The sequence below is a fragment of the Myxine glutinosa genome, chromosome 5 (genome assembly GCF_964187855.1).
Source record: "Myxine glutinosa chromosome 5, kmMyxGlut1.1, whole genome shotgun sequence".
NCBI classification, from domain to species: Eukaryota; Metazoa; Chordata; class Myxini; order Myxiniformes; family Myxinidae; genus Myxine; species Myxine glutinosa.
In genome coordinates this window covers 33,193,930-33,216,869 of record NC_136265.1, presented here as the reverse complement: position 1 = coordinate 33,216,869, position 22,940 = coordinate 33,193,930, and the positions used below count along the sequence as shown (strand labels likewise).

General features: G+C 44.6%; 1 protein-coding gene across 1 annotated transcript; it reads right to left on the bottom strand.

Moving 5' to 3' along the window:
- Nucleotides 1-10,080: 10,080 nt before the first annotated feature.
- On the bottom strand, nucleotides 10,081-22,580 carry LOC137427736 (tigger transposable element-derived protein 4). Its single transcript, XM_068117429.2, has 5 exons — nucleotides 22,311-22,580; nucleotides 14,741-14,803; nucleotides 14,595-14,645; nucleotides 14,286-14,456; nucleotides 10,081-11,887 (listed from the first exon to the last, which is right to left on the bottom strand). The coding sequence occupies exons 1-5, from the start codon at nucleotides 22,510-22,512 to the stop codon at nucleotides 10,296-10,298; spliced, it is 2,079 nt and encodes a 692-aa protein (XP_067973530.2). The 5' UTR covers nucleotides 22,513-22,580; the 3' UTR covers nucleotides 10,081-10,295.
- Between the last annotated feature and the right edge of the window lie 360 nt (nucleotides 22,581-22,940).

The window sequence follows — 22,940 nt, the reverse complement described above, 5'->3', positions numbered from 1 at the left end:
AAATGATCGGGGTCTAAGGGGGTTTACCGGTGGTCAAAGTGGATCCAGGTTTGACCCCCCAAAATACAAATTTACTTTTCCCCTGAAACTACACACACTATATTATTGAAACTTGACCACAATATTCATCCCCCATGATGTACCAAAGTTTGTTCACGGCATTTAAAAAACATAGGGGCAATACCTCGGCACTCACCTGGTAGAATAAACAGTATTCTGCACTGACTAAAGGTATTTTAAACCAATTTCAATCGTTGCTAGAAGAGAGGGCAGCATGTAGAATTGTACTAAGATAATCAAAAGACTTTAAACAAACAAACAAAACTAGAACGCCACTCAGTCGAGCGCATACTCCCGCCGTGGGTCAAGTTGGAATAGTACGATTTCACAAAAGTTTGAGGGAGTAGTTCAGCGACAACACAAGACAAGACAACACAAGGCAGACACTGCACAGATATATATTTCGAATATATAGAAGATAATGTTAAAAAAAAAACAAGGCAATTTCACTTACATTTTCGGATTCAGCGTTCAACTCTATATAAGTGAGTGTATTTTGAGGCATGTGTGACTTCAAATAAAATTGTAAGCCAGGTAAAACGTTCGTTTCATTCCTTAGGGATACAACATGTAAAACTGGCCCAAACGTCAAAACGTGAAAACAAAACTCGCTCATTTTAAGTCGTACAAGCTAATGCGACCACTCATTCTCCTGGGAAGAATCCCGTGCACATGCTGGTCACACATAACTTACCTAAGTCTTTATAAGTTCATCAAATACTGACACCGCGATTGACATTCGCTGAGGTAAATGTTGATATCTCTTCTAAGGTATAAAAAAAAAAAAACCAAAAAAAAAACTGTTTTAAAGCATTATACGTATCAACCGATACATTTTATGAAACGGGGAAACTTAATACACTTTGGTGTTTTTAAAATGACAAAATATATCTTTATTAAAATTTTTAAAAATGAACATTGAAGACGACGCTGCTAAACAATACACAGCTCTAACGCATAACCACGGGTTTAAACTACATTTACAACAAATATGAAAACTATTTTCATATCACAATGTTAAATATATATATATAAAACACAGTGTGTGTGTGTGTGTGTGTGTGTGTGTGTGTGTGTGTGTGTGTGTGTGTGTGTAATGTTACCGATAGACTCCTAAACGGAGAGGCTCACGTACTTGATATTTGGCACAGACATGGCCATTGAGCCTGGGAAGAACATGGCCGACCTAAAAAATATTTTTTTACCATATTTTTACCTCAGCGCATTTCAGCGAGGAATATTATGCACGGAATCTGACCGGTGGCAGAGCAGTGCGCTGATTCGCTCAGAGCGATCACGTGATGTTCCTTGCCGCCATTAACTCAGTTACGCGTTTGCATGTATTTCAGAGCGAAAAGCGAATGCGTTTTTCACATTTCAGCGAGGAACATTGCCATTCACACCACATAGGTTTTTTTTTCTTTCATCTCCAGATCCATATTTTTTTTCAGCGAGGAATATTATACACGGAATCTGAATCGGTGGCAGAGCAGCGCGCTGATTCGCTCATTCGCGCTCATTGATGACGATCACGATCACGTGATGACGTGATCACGAATGATGTTCGTGACGCGATCACGTGATGTTCCTTGCCGCCATAAACTCACAGCAAGTAGCATAGATTTTAGCATGATTAGCATTTAGCATGATTTAGCATAGATAGTAGCATGTTTCACATAGATTTTTTTTCAGCGAGGAATATTATACACGGATTCTGACCGGTGGCAGAGCAGCGCGCTGATTCGCTCAGAGCGATCACGTGATGTTCCATCCGCGCCGCCAGTTGGCTTCACTTTTCACGGAGTATGAGCGTTCTATATATTTTCAATTCAGTGCGCCCGACTCGCTCACGTACTTGATTTGTGGCATAGACATGGCCATTGGGCCTTCACGGTGTAATTTGTGCGAGGCTTTTGTCCAAGTGAGCTTGAGTCGAGAGGGCGAATGTACGGGTTGGGAATGTACGGGTCTCCCTTCCCCCACCCGGCAACGCCGGTACTGGAGGGCGTCACAGGATCGGTGAGTCTCCAAAATCCGCTTCGTGCTGTTGCGAAGATTCAGGACGATGTCACGATTGTTGTGCTGCTCTCCGACCATGAGAACTGCAACGTCATTGTTGAGTGGCCCTCCCCTTCCCTCCCCCTTCCCCCTACCCTTCTCCCCTCCCCCCTCCCACCCCTCTCCTCTCCCATCCCTCCCCCTCCCCCCCTCTCCTCTCCCATCCCTCCCCCCCTCTCCTCTCCCATCCCTCCCCCTCCCCCCCTCTCCTCCCCTCCCCCTCCCCCCTCTTCTCCCTCACGTTTATACACGGAATGCCAATCTCCCACCCCCGCCCCCCCTCCCAAGGCATGGGAAGGGGGCAGGGGTGGGAGAGGTATAAAACATGGACACTGCAAGGACTTCCAGGAAAGAAGTCGGAATTTCAGAAAAGTGGATCTGGGGTGAATTAACAGGGGATGAAAAGATCAAGGTTTTGGATGGGGGAAGATAAGAGATGGTGGTGAACAGCTGTTTTAAAGACCTGGAGGGAGGAGTGGGATTGAAGAGAGCGAGGGAGTTTGTTCCAGAGGCGGGAGAAAAGGGGAATGAAAGAGTGAAGGTGAGCAGAGAGCCTAGATTTTGGCAATTTCACCAGAAGATGGTTGCTGGCAGATCTTGTGCGACCTGTAGGAATATTTGACGGACAGAGCACAGACAAAGCTGGGGGAGCTTGGCCAGAGAGGAGTCGGTAGAAGACAGAAAGACCACCAACCTGCCTGCGGTGAGCGAGTGAAAGGCCCTCAGAATCAGCTTCATCGCGGAGATTCCAATGATTCTGAAAGCTTTGGTTTCAACTGCGTGAAGACGAGCTAGGTGTGAGGCAGGAGCACCGGCCCAGAGGGGAGAACACTATTCCATTGAGGTGCGGATGAAAGTCTTATATGTGGTGAGGAGCTCAGGTGTGCTAAGGAAGGACTTTGCACGACGGATGCCCAGTCGGCGACTGGCTTTGGAGGCCAGCTTGGAAATGTGCTTTTCCCAAAAATAACAAAACAATGTTTTGTCACCGTGGAATCTTAATCAAGATAACAAAAATCAAGAAATCGTGGAACAAATCTTAATTACAAAATAAATAACAAAATCAATGATAACATTGGAACAATGCATTTATTAATACTAATAATATTAAGAACAATAATAATAATAATAATATCATTTGGCAATAATATAACGAAAGTATAATCCCCACCCTGGTTCAAGTGCACCTGGGCTTGGTTAAAGGTAAGCCAATGCTGAAGCAGTACAGCAGGCAGGTATGCTACAAGGCCGTTAACAACAACTACATCAAACATGCATGAGGCAGGAGGCAGGCTCGAGCTGATGAGACAGAGCAGCAGAGGAAGGCAAGGTGAAATGATCTCTAAAGGAAGTGCAAGGGTCTTTCCAAAGATGAGTGTGATACACCAAACAGTTACTGATCGTAACTCCCCGTAGACCCTATAGACCCATATTTTTCTAATGCCGTGAAAAAACTTTGATACATAACGGGTGATGAAGGTTGTGATCAAGTTTCATCGAAATCATGTGTGTAGTTTTGGAGAAGAGAGCAAATACCTATTTTGGGGGCAATCCCTCCATAAATCCCCTTAGACCCCAATTTTTTTTACATGTGATGAACAAACGTTGGTACATGATGGGCGAAGAACAGAACGTTGTGGTCAAGTTTCATTGGAATTTGATGTGTAGTTTCTTTCAAGTTTCAAATCTGGACCCACTTAGACCCCTGGTAGGCCCCCCTCAGACCCGAAACTTTTTAAATGTCATAAGCAAACTTGAGTTGAAACACAGCAAATATCATTTTCGCCAACTTTGGTCACAATCACATCAGCAGTTTCAAAGAAGCTGTTGCAAGTGTTTATGGACTGACAGATGCGCAGACTGACGGAAGATGCGCCATCCCATAAGCTCCCCGGAAGTATGTTCCAGGTGAGCTAAAATGTAGGTGATTGGACAAATCCAACAAATCATTTACCAATGTATGAAACACCGGGATAACAGTTTTTAGCTGGATCGTGATTCAAACCCAAGCTACACAGCCTGGAGGAGAGTGTACGTACCTCGAGGATATCCTTCCAATCTAACACACTCGCTGAGGCCTCTCACCAAGTTTACTTTTTTGTCCTGACCCTTGGACCACCAGCGCCGCCTTCTCTTTTTTCCCCTCACAAGCCTGTCCACGTCATACATCATGGCGTTTCTCGTGCCGTACACGCGAGCTGGACTTAAGGAAACTCCACCCGTGAAAGAGAGAAAAAAGTTAATAAAGAACACTGTTTACAATTATCCTCGGATGAACACACACATTATAAAGAGAGTGAAATGATAGGAAAATGGAGATTCAACTCCAAGACATCCAAAGGAAAAGATCAGAGGAATACAAGGAAGTTAAATAACTCACTTGACACGTGATCCTGGCTGTCGCTGATTGGGTCATACACTGTGAGATATCTAGATTTGATCGACGTAATTACAAAATAAACGTCCAACAGTTACACCCCTCCATCCCATGGGCCAATGGGCAATCTCCATGTCACAGAGTGCACATATTAAACCTGATTATACAACATAAGAGATCTACGCAGCAGGCAGCCCGATAATTACTAACACCGTAACACGGATTTATTTACTGTGCGCGGTGATTGAAATATTGATTAAGAAAAAAGTCACGTGATCTCACGAGTCTGTTTGGTACATTATAATTTGCATACAATACAACCAAAAGGAGCATGAAAACGTTTTTTTGAGGGTGTCATTTGGCACCCCATACACTTCGTGCTAGGGGTGCTCGCCCCTTCAGCCCCCCAATACCCCCCCCCCCACCCCCATTTGTGTGTGTGAGATGCATCAATCCTGCCTACCTGTAAGACTGACCATTCAGAATCTCACTCATTCTGGTAATTTGGCAAACTCGTGAGATTACCGGCTTACATGATTCATGGCCGGCAGGTGAGGGCTCCATGGACCTATTCGCACATTCGAGCCACTTACTCAGATTTAAAGAAATAAACAAATGAAACAAAATAAACTCAGTGGAGAGCATACCTCCGCCAGGCGAACAGTTTATGTTTTGGATACCAGAGTAGACCAGAAAATCACAACACAGAATCACATTTAATCAAAATCATCTGTCCAGTACCTTTTGAGATATCCTGCTATATTTATAAGTACAGTATATCATATCTCCCAATGATGAAGAATCACTTAAAAAATTATACTAGCCGGATGCGGGTCCGCACCTTCACCAAAATTGAATCGATTCTTCCTTGTCAGACACCCAACCTGTCCATCAGGTTTCGTCCAAAGCCGTCCATAACTTTTTGAGATATCCTGCTATATATTGGTTTTAGCCCTATCTCCCAATGGTGAAGAATCACTTAAAAAATTAAATAATGATCATATCCGAATCCATATTCAAATCTTCACCAAATTCGAATCGAATCGTCCTTGTCAGACAACCAACCGGTCCACCAAATTAGGTCCACAACTTTTTGAGATATCCTGCTATGTATCGTTTTTGGCGTTATCTCCCAATGGTGAAGAATCACTGAAAAAATTCTACTAGTCAGATCCGAATCCTGATCCTCACCAAAATCTAATTATTTCGTCCTTGTCACATACACTACATCTCTGACAAATTTCGTCCGGATCCTTCTGCAACCTTTTGAGATATCTTGTTCACAAACAGACAGACAGACAGGGGTGAAAACATAACCTCCATCCACCTTTGGTGTCAGAGGTAACCAGAGCGACAATTGCTTTGCGATACATGTCCCCTACCAATGTGATATTTTCGAACTCCAAAAAGGCCTGTGACTCTGTGAAAAATTGGCAAAATGCCCTGAAACTTGAACTTGTTCCGTAACATATAATAATAAAGCCATGTACCAAGTTCCAGTTGAATATGTTAAAGGTTATGAGAAAAAAGGTCTGAAAAACCACAGGTGGGACGGACGGGAAGGAGAGCAAATTTATAGTCCTTTCCGGTCAAACAAGTAGGGGACTAATAAATGAGCTGGTGAGCTCGTCCACGGGCAGGGCAGGAGACGGGGTTTTGTAATCGTGTGCGTGTGCCTTAACTTTCTTTTTACCATTTGAGTTTTGTCATCAAATTTTCAACAAAGCTTTACTATGAGAATATGGAGAAGGCAAATTAATAATTTTGTCAAAAGGTCAAAGGTCAACATCACAGAAATCATCTGTAATTTCAATTTACCATTTGAGTTTTGTCATCAAATTTTCAACAAAGCTTTACTATGAGAATATGGAGAAGGCAAATTAATAATTTGGTCAAAAGGTCAAATGTCAGCCTCATATAAAATCATCCATTTTCATCCAATTGACCTGAACTTTAAATGTAGCGAGAAATTTTGGGGGATTGGGATTAATTGGGAGGGAATAATGACGGGGTGTGGGCACGTGGGGTCGTGAGAATTTCAAGGAGTGGGGAGAAACCATTATTACATGTCTTCTTCATGAGTGGCTAACCCCCGCTCTTGCAGGGAAAATGGCCTTAAAATGCCTGTTGTTGTTGTTGTTGTTGTTTTCTTCATGAGTGAGGGCTGCCCTGCCGAGAAATATATTTTCTACCCATAAAGTCAAATCTTAATTTTTGTATACACAGTCAAGGCTCATGGAGGAGCTAGAACACAGAACGGATCAGAACACAACAGAACAAGAGGAGCAGCAGAAAGAGAAGGGACAAATTAAATGGAGACGGAAAAAACTAGAGGTGTCGGTAAGAATGAGGGGTAGGGGAAGACGCAGGGGCTGGACACGATGGGTACAGGAGAGCAAACTCTCAGGAAGGCAAAGCTGGAAATTTGGAAAGAGGTGGGTTTGGGTGAGAGGGTCAGGGAGATTAACGGGGATAGACAAGATCGTGGTTTTGGATGGGGGATGATCTGAGATGGCGATGAACAGCTGTCTTGAAGATCTGGAGGGGGGAATGAGATTGAAGAGGATGTGGAAGTTGATTCCATAGGTGAGGGGAAAAAAGGAACAAATGAGTGGAGGTAAGCGGTGATCCTGTATTTAGGTAGTTTCACGAGAAGGGGGTTGATGGTGGACCGTGTGAGCCCTGCAGATACGTGGGGATAGTGGGGGTCTGGGGAGAAGCATGGAAAAACCAGAAAGGAGGCGATATAAGACAGAGAGACCAGCGACCTGTCTGTGATGGTGAAGTGATGGACCCATAGACTTTATCGTAGAAGGTTCCAATGATCTTGAAGGCCTTGGTTTCCACGGTGTCAAGCTGAGCAGGATGTGAGGTAGGGGTACCAGCCAGAAGGGGACAGCAGTACTCCATCAAGCTGCAGATGAAGGCATTGTAGGTGGATAGGAGCTCAGGTAGGTGGATTAAAAGGCCTTTTTGTAGTAGGAGGTGAATAAAAGTTCAGGTGTTCAATGGAAGGACTTTGCACTACGAAGCGGAGTTAGAATCATCTCGAATATAATGGAAACCGTTCACATGAACAAAAAAAAAACAAGGCAAGAGGGCAGGTCGTGACCAGAGACATGAAAACAACTCTCCATTTTACTACAAAGTACAAAATACACAATAAAGTAGCATTTACGTTTTCAGCATTTCAATGGAAATGTTAGAGTGGAATCCGTTAAATACAGTAAACCTTTAAAATGAGTCTTTGACAAATTGGACAATTAAAAATAATAAAGTATGAAAAAAAAGTTTTCTTATCTATCTTTAAATTCATCTAAAAGTCCTATGTTACTTTTAAAGAGAGTCCAACATCTACTTATTTACCGGCTCCAATTATTCCACCTTCTTGTGGGTCTGGCAGGAAAACATGTTGGTCTAATTCTTTCACGAACCGGCTGGCCAGGCCTGACACTCAATTGATGGAGATTTTGTTTTTTTATGCAGAGTCGAGGCTCGTGGAAGAGCTAGTATTAGTTTCACTGAACGGATTAGGACACAACAGGACAAAAGGAACAGTTGAGAGAGCGGGAAACGCCAACAGCAGAGTTCATTTGGCAGGAAATTGTAATTTGTTCCAGGGTTCCGGCGATAACGTGCCTGCTCTTCACAAAAGACACCGAGGGATCTTTAACGTTCATTGACGACAAGTGCAGGTAGCCCATCTAACGTCCATCCGAGGGATGGCAAACGCTGTCTGTGAAACACCAGGATGGCATTTTATAGCTGGGTTAGGATTCCAACCCAGGCGAGACAGCTTAGAGGAGTGTGTGTACCTCTAGTCACACATCCTGCCATACTATGGTATATATCAGGGGTTCCCAAACCCAGGGTCACAATCCAAACTTTACAAAAAACCCTCAAAATCCCGGTTTTTCACGTCGAAAGCGTTTTCTTCGACAATATTTTTTTTTATCGTAAAGTAGGTGCTGGTACCATTTTGGTTGTGAGGCAAATGCGATTTCAAATTTTGGGTCATGGACAAAAAAGTTTGGGAACCACTGATCTGTAGAGGATCTCTTACAATGACCTTTACCATTCGATTATGACCTCCAGCAAAGCAAAAAAAATTTACAATTAAAAAAGTTCATTTTCATTTTTGGATGCTGTTTCATTGAAAAAAAAAAAACGTTTGTTTTCATTGTGAGGCAGAATTCCAAGTGCTACCAAATGGCTAATATTATGAGTTGGTGAAACTGGGAACCATCAGCGATCTGGGATCGCAGCCCTCTCGTTTGACTTGTATGAACTTCTGAACTGCTGGAGAGTATGAGTTGAAAAATGGTGATTGTACTGAAGGTGTTGGTTTTTGGTGGCAAAAAATTATAAATCATAGTCCCAGAGGTTCGGGGTTGGGTGCCACCCAGTAAAATCCATCATCACAAATCAATAAAACACGTCATAGATATTATAGAAGAGGAGGAATTAACCCGTGGACATGTTCTTTACTCGTATAACAAATCAACAAAATATAAGGTGCAGATGGGGCATTTACTCTGTTTTTCCTCTATTACGTATTCCTTGATGTCTACGCAAGGCTGAAAATACGGTAAAGGTCTTCCCACAAGCAGGGCACTCGTGCAGTTTTTCACCCGTGTGGATTCTTTGGTGCGTTTTTAAAGTTTGTAACAAGGTAAAAGCCTTGTTGCACATGGAACACGTGTACGCCTTTTCCGCCGTGTGGGTTTTCTGATGACTATGTAGATGGGGTAACTGAGCGAATGTCTTGAAGCACAGGGAACACTTGTAGGGCTTTTCCCCCGTGTGGATTCTTTTATGTCTGTTTAAATCCGATGACTGTTTAAAAACCTTCCCGCACACAGAACACTCGTACGGCCTCTCTCCCGTGTGCACCCGCTGGTGCGAAATAAAAGTTGAGAAACAAGTATACACCTTGTTACACACGGAGCACTCGTGCAGCTTTTTTCCGGTGTGTATTCGACGGTGTGTTTTTAAATCGGTCAGCAACTTGAAAGCGCTGCTGCACAGAGAGCACTTGTACGGCCTTTCGCCCACGTGGATCGTTTGATGTTTGGTAAGGGACGACAACACACCAAATGCCTTCTCGCAAACAGAACACTTGTACGGCCTCCCATCTTCCTGGGCCTTAGTACATCTCCTTGCAGAGCTTTTGCTGTTGTAACGATGGTTGTTGCCTGTGTTAACATCCTCCTGACAAAAACCCTGAGCCATGTGCCGTTTCAAAGAATCGTTTGTGTCGAACAACAGTGAGCAGTCGGAACAAGAAAACGTATTTCTTATCCTCGTTTGTCTTTCTGCGAAGAGAATGCACAAGAAACATCAAACAAAGTACAGCCAACCCTCGTTAATCCGGACTACTTTGTTCCCAGCATCCAATGTCGGATTAGCGAGATTGTCGGATAAACGATTTTGACCCCATCCCCCAAGCGTTCAATGAGCGTCTCCATGGAAGCGTGCCAGTGTCCGTAGGTATGTTCGACCGAGTATGATCAGTAGCCTACAGAAACTGGGTGCATTGTTCAACAATCGTTGTAAATGAAAATAAAGAACATAAGATCATTAAATAACTTGTAATCTTTTTATTTACACACAAAAATATAACAATATCTCAGGTGACGACGTGTGTGTCTGGAACGGTAGCGCCGCAGAGTGGAAGACGGCGACAGCGGGTACCAGTCTAAACATCCAGGTCATTATTGCACCGACTGAAAGGTGGAAATCAGTCCAAAAGTGCACGAAGAATCATGAGAATTTTCCATATCACAGTCACATTTTGCACCTAAGAGTCTGATTTCAGGAAAAAGTCAAAAAGGGTCTGCTCTACCACCGCCTGACGACTGAACGAAAGCAAAGTGTTGCGCAGTGCCCAAGTAGAGTCCAAATGTTCTGCCACGTTAGGTAAAGCCGGGTGCTGTTCGAGATACGCTATCAACGTGTCCGTGGCGGATTTTGCGTCTTTAGTCGAAATCTTTCGAGGTGGTTCATCTGTTTCATCATCCGATTGGGCTTCGTCATTGTCGTCTCCGTTTTCTTGCAATGAAGGCTTCACGATCGTTTGGATGCCGTCATCCGTCAGGGATTCCCCGGTTTTGACATGGCTATCCATGGCAAGCCATTCACGAATGTCCATTCGGTGTTCCTCTTGGATTTCCAATCGTCTGGTATCCTCCGTTATTTCAAGAATCAGCCGTTCTTCTTCATCCGCATTACCGTCTGGCCTCTCCTCATCAGACGTGGGTAGGATGTCCGTATAGCGCCAACAGTTTCGGATCGTTTCTTCTTTGACGTTCATCCAACCATCCTTCACGAGATGGAGAGCTTCACGTAGGTTCACCGCCATCGGTTGTCCGTCTTCGATGGCATTCAAAAAGAGTTTCGTTAGTCCCTTTCGATATTGCAGTTTGAAATTACGGATGATGCCGGCATCGTTCGGTTGCAAGTGTGTGGTCGTATTCGCTGGCAGGAAATGAACTTTAACGAACTTCAAGTCCTCCGGAATCTTGTGGCTGGCCGCATTGTTGAGTATGAGAAGAACCTTTCGTTTCTTCCATCTCATGCTCCGTTCTAAGTCTTGTAACCAACCGGTGAAGATGTCTCCGGTCATACACGCTTTCTTGTTGTGTCTGTACGTGACGTAGACATTAGGATTGAAGTCTTTCCCAAAGCATCGTGGTCTGGCAGCTCTACCGATCACCAGTGGCTTCAACTTGTCCGTACCATCAGCATTCGAACAGAGGACAACCATTATTCGTTCTTTGCTCTTCTTTCCCTTCACTGGGGCCCTGATTAACGTTGCATCTGGTTGCAGCCGAAAGAACAGACCAGTCTCGTCCATATTGTAGACGTCCTTCAAATCGTACTCGGAAAGGATTCGTCTCAGGTCCTGTTTCCTCTTGTCGACGTCGTTTGTGTTCGCACTTGCCGAATCACAGTGTATGATGTGTTTCGATATGCCGCAGCGTTTCTTGAACCGATCTAACCATCCACTCGAGTAGGAAAAGTTCTCAACGCCAAACTCTTCCCCAAACTTCTTCGCCTTCTCTATGATCATCTCTCCGTTCACTGGTAGGTCTCTTGATCTAACGTCGTTAAACCACATAAGGAGGGAAGCTTCCAACTCTGGCTCTTTACACGCTCTGCTCCTTGTCGACTGGCTTGTGGACTCTGACAGGGACAGCCACTTGTCTTTCTGTTTCAGGATGTCGGAGACAGTTGACCTTCCAATGGTGATTCCCCACTCCAAAGAAAAGTGGCGTCGGACATCTTCCTGTGTAGCCTTCGGATGGTCTTCCTTGTACAAGCAGAGTTCCTTCTTCCTTCCTGCAGCGATTTCAAGTCTGGCTCTTTTCGTCGGCGGTCGTGACATCTTGTCTGTTTGCAAAGTTGGGATGATGAAGGGGCAGAATCCCCCCCCACCCCTTTTATACACAAGAATGGAGAAATGAACACATCTCACTGCCCGTGAGATGGTTTTACGCAACAAAAACATCGATTGCTGCACTGTATCATTGTGAACCAGCTTATTTGTATATGTTAACTATGAGTGGCCTTGATCAGTTGCACTGTTTCCGCTGCAATTCTTGACAGAATTTTGATCATAATCCTGACAAAAACGGTGTTTTGTGATCAAACAATGACAGTTTGTTTTGCTTAGGAGACCATATCAGCCCAGGTGTTAATTATTTACCGTCTCGGTGAATCCATTATTCCGAATGGCCACTTGTGTTTGCATGCCTCTGCGCCGGCGCATTGCTGATGAGGCAATCAAGTCACGGTGCCCGATCAAGGCTAATTGACGGTGTTGTTTGTCGGATTAAAAAAAAAATAATAATAACCACCTTTAGAGGCCATTTTTCCCCGCAAAGCGGGGGTTGGCCTTTTTCGGGAACCGTGGTTGTTGTTGTTTTTCGGTCCCCTATTTGAAGCAATGTTTTACGGCCGGATGCCCTTCCTGACGCCAACCCTTTTTGCCGCCTTTAACGACAAACAGGGAATTACCAGTGAACTGGTACTCAATTAGCCGACCTCGGAAGGATGACAGGCTGAGTCAACCCCCCTGGCGTTAATTCAGCGATCGACCGGGATTCGAACCCAGGATCCTTGGCTTATCCTAAAGCCGGCACCCTAGCCGCTAGCCCAACACCAGGGATAGATTATAGAGATTATAGAGACTCTATATTACTCTATATTATATGTCGGATTATAGAGACAATTTTAAATGTGTTTTGACGATTTTGTACTGCATTCCCCCTGTCGGAGCCGGATAGTGCGATTTCCGGATTGAATGAAATATGAATGGCGGAAATCTGTTCCACAGATGTTTTGGTCAAATAGCGATATTTCCGGATTAAAGAGGGTCGGACTAATGAGGGTTGACTGTACTTGAAAAATCTTTGATTTTGCAAGTAAAAAGTCAATCAAATGTACCAAACTCTTGATGGAGTGCCAGTTCCCCCGACGCAGTCCCTGGGTAAAGGTTATGTTGGGTGGTTTGCTGTTGCCTTAAATTCAGTCAGTGACGACAGGTTCTTGTAATTTGTTCATGGTTGCGGTGATAACTCGCCGACTTTGCGAAACACTGTGGGATCTTTAAGGTTCACCAATGACTAATGATGGCAGACGGGTGGGTCCTCCAGGTTAATGTTCTTCCATTGGATGCTGCACAACCAGCCAGCGAAACGCCAGGGTTGTGGTTTATAGGTGGGTCGTGATTCAAACCCAGGCTAGACAGCTCAGAAGCATGTGCACATCCATCTCCCCCAGGAAACCCTGCCAAATGGAGTAAAAAGTGGACCTTTGAAAACGAGCATTTGGCAATGGGCTACGTTTGATTCTTCATTAGCTTGAGGCCCATTTATTCTGCAACTAGCCAAAATACGCATCCCCAGTGATGGGAAAAGTTTAGGTTAATCCATCAATTTAAAATAGTTCACGGACTTTCAAAAAGGTTAATTGTGTTGCACTCAAAGTCTGGCCTTTCAATTTTAGATAAATTTGTCCTGTTTGCCAAAAATTGCTATATTGGTCACTTTGGTCTCAAAACAGCTTCTGAGGCCACGGCCACATAGCTCATGTTACTTACCACACACAGAGTTGATAGTGATTCATAGGTCACATGGTATGGGTGCCATCTTGGAAAAACTGAAAAACTTTGCACCTCTATATCTCCAAAACCGCTCGATGGAAAAAAATTGAAAGGTGGCTCATTCTAAAGTGCTCCCCATGGGGAATAACATGTGTTAATGATGAAGTCATAGGTGACTTCATTATGACGTCATAAATCGACAAGTAGAACGCTTTATCCAATCAGTATGAAATTTCGTGAGCGTGATCTAGGAATAAATTGGTTGAGAAAAAAAATAATGATGACGTCATCGGTGACGCGGTTTGGCAGCCGTATTATTACGCCGTAATCTGAAGGGTAAGTCTGTCTGGAACAGCATTTGTCTGTCTGTCCGGTCGTCAGAAAGACAAGTGACTGTCTGTCCATGGTGTATGTATGTGTGCATGTATGTACATCCCTCACAAACATCCACCAATCAGAGCTGAGGATTTGGTCACATGATAGGGGGACTGCAGATCCTCTACTCATCAGATCCAAGTCCAGCTATGCCGTTGTTAGACTATCGGTCTCGTTTATTATTATTATTATTTTTTTAATCGGACTGGATTCTGCACATCATATCGGATTGATGTTACCTTCATTGTCCAATCAAATAGCAAACAAAACCAATGCGGTGCCGATTGTTCTGGGTGACACTCTGCTTACCAGCCACATGTTGAGCAGCATTGTTGGCCTCCTCGGAAGGATCATCAGGCAGTTCTTCCTTCACAGAGACTTTGCTCAAAGCCTCCTGGGAAGTCTGAGGAACGTTGCTTTGGAAAGGTTTTGTCTCCATGGAATCGGCTTCACCAGCTGCACACAACTCGAGGCAATCCACTACCGGTGGAGGGAAACAAAGTTTATAAACAGGTGAATTCACACCAACAAATTTGACAAACTATGTTAGGGTAAAGCAAAAACAAGTTCAGATCAACAAGTAACTGCACTTTCGCTGATGAGAAAGGTGATACTTACATTTCATGGGACAATCCGTAAGATCAGGATCCACTTTCAGATTTTCATAAACTAAAAAAAAAAATACATTAAGCAAAACTCAAGAGCAACATTTCTCACGTTTTCCATATTCTACCTGTAAGGTGCACAAGGGTAGAGATTCGGACCTTTCTCCTCGGAGCTTGAAGAATCATCCCATTCACACTCCACCTTCACTTTCATAATAGAATCTGCAAAATACACAAAAACACAATTTTACAGATTTTCTCAATCAACATCCGCAATTGTTTCACCAAAAGTCCCTTTAGAATGAGCAAGTGGTGCAACAAATTCAGTTCAAGGAACCAATTAACACTTCAGTACAATTAACAGCAAAAGAGGAATAATAATCATGTTACATTTGTGGGATAGGAGGTCAGTAGTTAGAATTTAAGGCCTCATCGGAGCATCATTCAGAGTGCACTTCACACTCGCCCACTCACACTGAACCGGTCCAAGCATATAATCCTCCATGTCCACAGGTCCACAGGTCTAATTCATGATCCTTCGGTCCGATTTGGGATCCTTTGTGCCAGTAACGTAATTATACACTATCAATGCATCCAAGTAACAAGCAGAATATCTTTCTCGTTATCTTTCGGTATCTATTTCTGTAATCTATTTCGTTGTTAACTTTCTTGGGAAAACAACATTTCCAAGCTGGCCTTTAAAGCCAGTCGCCAACTGGACATCCTCCGTCGTGCGAAGTTCTTCCTTGGCACACCTGAGCTCCTCACCACATACAGGGTGTCTCAAAATAGATGGAACCCATTAACATGATAATAATTTATTACTCAGACAGGAAAGTCCAAAAAAGATTACATTTCCTGGAAGCTGATATGATAACAATTAAAAAACTGAAGATTTGAGGTCTCTAGCTCAAAGGACACATTTATTAGAGCACATGTTCCAAATGACCGCCTTTGCGCCTTTGACACACTTGAAGCCGACGAGCGAAGTTGTCAATCACCCTGACACACTCTTCCTTCCTGATGGCACGAATCTTCTGGGTGATGGCCACTTTCAGTTCAGAAATGGATTGAGGACGATTCTCATACACGTGGTCCTTCAAGAACCCCCAGAGATAAAAATCTGGGGGGTTCAGATCGGGTGAATGCGGAGACCACTCGGGTTTGCGGCGCCTGCTGATCAGCCGATCAGGGAATCGGTGGTCCAGCCACTCCATCGTGATGTTGGCTGTATGTGGAGTTGCCCCATCTTGTTGGAACCATTGCACATCTCGATTCACGCCACGACGTCTCCCAAGTCCCCTCCAGAACTTGTTGAGCACCACAATGTCACGCTCCTTTGTGACAGTGACTGCCTCCTCGTCTGCGTCTTCAAACCAAAACGGTCCGATTTATGCCATGTTTTGAGATGGCCACCCAGGCCGTGCATTTCACAGAGTGCAAGGGCCTCTGAAGCACCTCGTCTGGGGCTTGTGTACCCCAGAACACATTGTTCTTGCTATTGACATGCCCACAGAGCAAGAAGTGTGCTTCGTCGCTGAACCAAACATCATCAAGAAAGTCCGGATCCTCTTCGATCTTGTTCTCGAACCACCGGCACATCACAACACGTTTTGCCATGTCAGCTGGTGTGAGTTTATGCTTGATCTGGATCTTGTATGGGTACAGCTGAATATCCTTGATCAAGATTATTTGCACTGACGCACGTGAAAGACCCAGCTCTTGGCTACGTCTTCGGATGGACTTTTTCGGGCTCCTTCCTACAGAATGTCTCACCGCATTCACATTGTCAGGAGATCTTGCAGTCAGCTTCCTGCCAGAACTGGGTGTTTCTGCCTTCTTGTTGAGGTTGTTTACTGATCCAGTGGCTTCAAATTTGTGTGCCCAACGATAAATTTGGTTTTTCTGGGGATAGTTGTTGAAGTTGAACTTCCTGCGAAATTTTGCTTACACCGTTTTGAATGATTTCGTCTCTAAATAAGTAGTGACGCAAAATATTTTTTCCTCCTTTGTCCAAGGCATTTTGATTGATAATTATTAGTTGTTATGGTCTCCTCTATTCAAATCTGAAAAAAAGAACAAAAACATTAATATTGGCAGAATTATTAGCAGTGACATGGGTTCCATGTATTTTGAGACACCCTGTACAAGGTTTTCATCCGCATCTCAATGGAATACTGTTCCCCCCTCTGGGCCGGTGCTCCAGCCTCACACCTAGCTCGGCTTCACGCTGCAAAGCTTTCAGAATCATTGGAATCTCCTGCGATGAAGCTAACTCTGAGGGCCTTTCACTCACTCACCACAGGCAGGTTGGTGGTCTTTCTGTCTTCTACAGACTCCTCTCCGGCCTTGCTCCAACAGCCCTCTCTGTGCTCTGTCTCCCAAATATTCCTGCAGGTCGCAAAAGATCTGCCAGCAACCCTCTTATGGTTAAACTGCCAAAATCAAGGCTCTCTGCTCACCTTCACTCTTTCATTCCCCTTTTCTCCCATATGGCCCTGAATGAGTTTCTCTCATCTCCCCTTCCTGTTCAGGCTGGAGTTCCCGAAGGCTGTTCGAACAGCTGTTCACCACCATCTCTTATCTTCCCCCATCCAAAACTTTGATCTTTTCTACCCCTGCCAATTCACCCCAGATCCACTTTTTTGAAATTCCAACTTCTTTCCTGGAAGTCCTTGCAGTGTCCCTAGGTTTTATACCTCTCCCACCTCCCCCCAAGCCCTCTCCCTCTCACACTTCTCTCGATGTCCCTGCTCTCAAATGTTGTGTTTGTGTCCTTCCCCCTCTCTCCCCATCTTATCTACTGCTCCCCTTATTGTGTTTTATGTGTCGGTTTGATTTTTTGTGGGATTAATGTTGGCTTTTTCACGAGCCTCGATCGTGTATGCAAAAAAAAAAGAAAAAAAAGAAGAAAAAAAAAGAGCAGCAGCATCAATCTCTGCTGACCTGGAATTGATTCGATGTTGGTCTTACAAATGAAACACGTCTTTCAATCCTGACAAATCTCAGTCTCACCCTGCCGCTCGGGAAGGATCGTCAAACTAACCTACCAGGGGTTCCATCTTGCAGGAACCTACCTTTTTCATGGTAAACCATGAGGAGATTCAGTCTCTTGAAATTGTAGGCCTTACCCAAGCCTGGAAGACCTTTATATGTAGCTCAATGGAGTACTGCTCTCCCTTATAGACTGGTGCCACAGCATCACATTTCTCTCCAGGATGCTTAGCATCTCAAGCTCTCAATACAAATCTCCTACGATGAGGCTGAAGTTACAAAGTCTGTTGCTGTCACAGTGCATGCAAGCTGGTGGCCTCAGTTTTTTACCATCTGTCCCCCCCCAGCCCTCCACCAAAACACCAGGATACACACGGTCTTCCAATAACCCCTTCTTCAGTAAATGTCCAAAATCCAGGATTACTGCACACCTCCACGCTTTGGCTCCTCTTTTCTCCCACTTGTAGAACTGCATTCCTAAGGCAGTTCAATCCCATCGTTCTCTCCACAGCCTAAATGATGAGTTACAAGTCCCAGGACACAGTTTTAGCCCAGGACACTCATACAAGATTTGTTTATACCATTTAGCAGGGTGAGCCATGAGCCCCAGGTGAACAGTAATACAAATAAACCAGAGTAGTAATAACATATTACAGTAATACAACAATTATAATACCTCCTTAGACATTAAGAAGTAGTGACACGTGAAGTAGTGACATGGGCATTGAGGAAGTTAGGAGTGGAGGAATGGTTGATCAGAGTAGTGATGGCAATGTACAAAAGAGCGCGCACAGCTGTTAGGACGAAGGACGGGAACAGTGGTGAGTTTGAGGTGAAGGTGGGAGTGCATCAGGGGTCGGTACTAAGTCCACTACTATTTGTAGCTGTGATGGAGGTGCTGGAAAATGGTGATGGAGGATATGGTGTGAGAAATGGAGAAGGTGAAAGGATTTTGGAGTTTGCTGATGGAGCTGATTTGTTGATTTGTAATACTCAGTTCCAGAAAGAGGATAATAAGCTTGTTACATACACGTCAGGTGGGTCGACGACAACCGTTGACTACCTGATGGTGCGTAGGCGAGATAGGGGGCACCTCCGAGACACAAAGGTGATCCCGGGGGAGGAGGCTGTTTCACAGCACCACTTGGTTATCTGCGACGTAAGGGTGAAAGGTGCGAGGAGAGCTCGGCGGGTGAAGTACCAACCGAGAATGAAGGTGTGGAGGTTGAAAGAGGTGACAGTAAGGGAGGCATTAAAAGAGAGGCTGAGTAGGGTCGAGGATGATGTGGTTGAGCTTGAAAGCGGTTGGATGTCAATGAAAGCTAGTCTGTTGGGAGCCGTTGGTGAGGTATGTGGATGGACAAAAGGACCACCGAGGCACTCGGAAACATGGTGGTGGGATGATGAAGTTGGAAAGAGGATTGACGAGAAGAGGAAGAAGTTCAAGGAGTGGCAGAAGGCGAAGGGTACGGGAGCAGAAACAGCAGAGCATGAAAGTTATAAGGCAGCCAGGAAGGCTGCAAAGAAAGAGGTAGCAAAGGCGCAGGAGGCATGGAGGAAAATGTTCGGAGAACGCTTGGATTCGGAAGAGGGTCAGAAAGCAGTATTCAGGATTGCAAAGCAGATAGCGAAAGAGAGGTGTGATGTGATGGGGGTGAGCTGCTTGAAGGATGAAGTGGGACAAATCGTTGTCGACCCAGATGGAATTAAAGGAAGATGGAAAATATATATGGAAATGCTGTTGAATACAGAGAATGAATGGAATGGCAACATAGAGAGTAACCCAGTTTTAGGACCGGCAGAGAAGATAACTGAGAAGGAAGTTGAGGAAGCGATAAAAGCAATGAAGGGTAGAAAAGCGGGAGGGCCGACGGGAGTTGTGGGAGATATGTTGAAGGCAGCAGGAAGTTGGGGTGTGAAGAGAATAACAGAGATCTGTAATCTGGTGGTGAAAGAAGGCCGCATTCCAGTGTTTGGGAACTGAGTACCCTCGTCCCTCTATACAAGGGGAAAGGCGACCCTCTGGAGTGTGGCTCGTACCGAGCGATAAAGTTATTGGAGCATGGAATGAGGGTATTGGAAAGGGTGTTGGAGAGGAGGATAAGGAAGAAAGTGAAGATCGACGAAATGCAGTTTGGATTTATGCCAGGAAGAGGAACGACAGACGCGCTTTTCATTGTGAGGCAGTTGCAGGAGAAGTACATGGAGAAGAGGAAGAAGTTGTTTCTTGGGTTTGTTGATCTGGAGAAAGCATTCGATCGGGTTCCACGCAAAGTATTGACATGGGCATTGAGGAAGTTAGGAGTGGAGGAATGGTTGATCAGAGTCGTGATGGCAATGTACAAAAGAGCGCGCACAGCTGTAAGGACGAAGGACGGGAACAGTGGTGAGTTTGAGGTGAAGGTGGGAGTGCATCAGGGGTCGGTACTAAGTCCACTACTATTTGTAGCTGTGATGGAGGTGCTGGCTCAGAACGTAAAGGAGGGTTTACCGGGGGAGTTGTTGTACGCAGATGATCTGGTGTTGATTGCAGAAAGTATGGATGGACTGAAGGAGAAGATGAACAAGTGGAAGGAATGTATGGAGACAAAAGGTCTGAAGGTGAATATCAGAAAAACGAAGGTGATGACAAGTGGTAAAGCATGTGGTGAGGTGGAAAAAACTGGGAAGTGGCCGTGTGCTGTGTGCAGGATGGGTGTCGGAGTGAATTCCATTCAATGTACAATGTGCGCTGAGTGGGTTCATCAAAAATGTAGTGGTTTGAGAGGGTCATTAACCAGTGTGGCAGCTACATTCAAGTGTAAGGTGTGCACAGAGGGAGCTGCAGATGGAGGAAATGTTGAGTTGGATCTTGGAGATGGCGTGAAGCTGGAAGGTGTGAAAACATTTTGTTACCTTGGAGACATGCTGAATGGAGAAGGTGGATCAGACTCGGCAACGGTTGCTCGAGTGAGATGTGCATGGAAGAAGTTTCGGGAACTGAGTGGCGTGCTGACGAGGAGGGGAGTGTCATTGAAGCTGAAGGGAAAGGTGTATGCTGCATGTGTGAGAAGTGTTATGATTTATGGGAGTGAGACATGGGTAATGAACGTAGAGCAGCAACAAAGGCTGGAAAGGGTGGAAATGCGAATGGTTCGGTGGATGTGTGGAGTATCGTTGAGAGAGAGGAAGACAAATGATGAATTGCGAAAGATGATGGGAATAGAGCCTGTGATTGATGCTGTGAAGAGAAACAGGTTGAGATGGTTTGGTCATGTGTTGAGGAAGGATGAAAGTGACTGGTTGAAAAGAGTGATGGAAATGAATGTAGAAGGAAGTAGAGGACGGGGAAGACCGAGAAAGACTTGGCTAAAGATGGTTGAAGAAGAAATGCGGACAAGGGGGTTAACAAGGGGAGATGCAGAAAATAGGGCAAAATGGAGAACATTGTCATGGGGACCGCAAGGCTAACCCCCGCTCTTGCAGGGAAAATGGCCTTAAAATGCCTGTTGGTGTTGTTGTCTTTGACATTGAGAGCATCCATATGATGTCTACCATTGTCACGGCACAAAATAATACTTCTCCACGTGCGGTGTGAAAACTGATGCAAAATACCATGTGTTATGGTGCCAAATGCTTCCTGAATGCGTTTTTTCGGTTCATCAACAGATGTCATGTGATGTTCTGCAACCTTAGCTTTTACGTACCCCCACATAGCATTGTCACAAGTGGTCAGGTCAGGACTGCGTAGTGGCCACAGTCACAAGCTGTCAACCTGTTTTCATGTTCTGCATCTGACAATTCACAAATGACGTTTGGTTTATGTGATTTCATGTGAAGGTCTTCTGTCGTTGTGACGTAACGATGAATGTGAAACACCAAACTCTGCAGAACACTTCTGTAATGATTGTTTTCGGAGATCTAATTCACAAAATTTTGGTCGTCCGTTGCGCTCATTGTCGAGTACACTTCCAGGCCAAAATGCCTTTTTTCCCCAAAGATGAAGATTTGATTTTGACGGTTCTGGATTTCCAAAAACGCTCCTCAGTCTTCGTGCACGCATTTCATCGTCTTGTTTGTTCTCTTCCACTGTAAATGGACTGGTGTCTGCCATCTTGGTTTAATGTATTATTTGTGTTATCTGAAAAGAAAAAAACAAACAGTATAAATACATGGTATAAACTTATCTTGTAGAAACAGCCACAACCATGTCCTGGGACTTATGACTCACCCTTTAGAACGGGTCTCGGTAGAGCGCACACCTTCGCCAGGTTGGAGTTTACGTTTTGTATCCCACTGACAGCCCGGATCTGGATTCCGACATGAACCAAAATCTAATCGGCTTGTTCTTGTCACCTACCCAACTCATCCACCACGTTCTGCCCTAATCCGTGCACAACTTTTTGAAATACCATGCTGTATATCGTTTTGACCCGATCTGTCAATGGGTGAAGAATCACTTAGAAAATAAATAAATAATTCTCAGATCCAGATGCAGATCTGGATCTTCACGAAAATCGAATCATTTCATCCTTGTCGCATACTCAACCTCCTCACTAAATGTCGTCCAAATCCGTCCACAACTTTTTAAGATATCCTGCTCATAGACAGACAGGTGTGAAAACATAACCTCCATCCACCTTCAGTGACTGAGGCAATAAACATTCCTGCAATCTACACAAAGGTAATGGCCCGCATTCCCACACCATGTGACACCGACGAACTCATAACAGTAACACCACCGATCATCATTTACCGGCAGGTAAGGGGTCTTTGTCCTGGTCAGCAGGATCACTAGAAATTTCCTTGTATTTGTAAGCAACGTCCGGGATCCTGAACGACCGGTCTCCGGGAGTTCCTCCCGAACCGTTGGTGGTGTGTCCTTGGTGGGGGGCGAACGAGGAACCTGGACCCTTGGGTGTGTGATGGACCATGGAACGAAGAAGATCGCGCCTCATGGTGGTGCACAGCAAGTCAGCACAGACTACAGAAGTCTCGCCGATTGGCTGAATAGTGAATATCCCTCCTCGGTGATGTTGTTGTTGTTTCATGGGCTGGGTCAATGGATTCACTCAAAATGAAGAAAACTATAGGGTTCAGAGAACACGATAACCCGCGTAGTATTCACCTGTGTAATTCAATATTAATAAAATAATGATTTTAAAGAGCGTTTAAAAATCGGGAGTTTCGCGGCGCACAAGGAAGCGAGACCCAGGAGGAAGTCGTTCGGCCCATCATGCCTGCGCCACATCAACACCAGACCAATCCTATTCGTCAAAACGACGCAATCTCATTGGAGGAATGTGGACGAGACAATGTGGCACGTCCAGAGATATCCCGAGTGTGTCAAAATGAAAATGGAGTAATATGTTAATTTTTATTATCT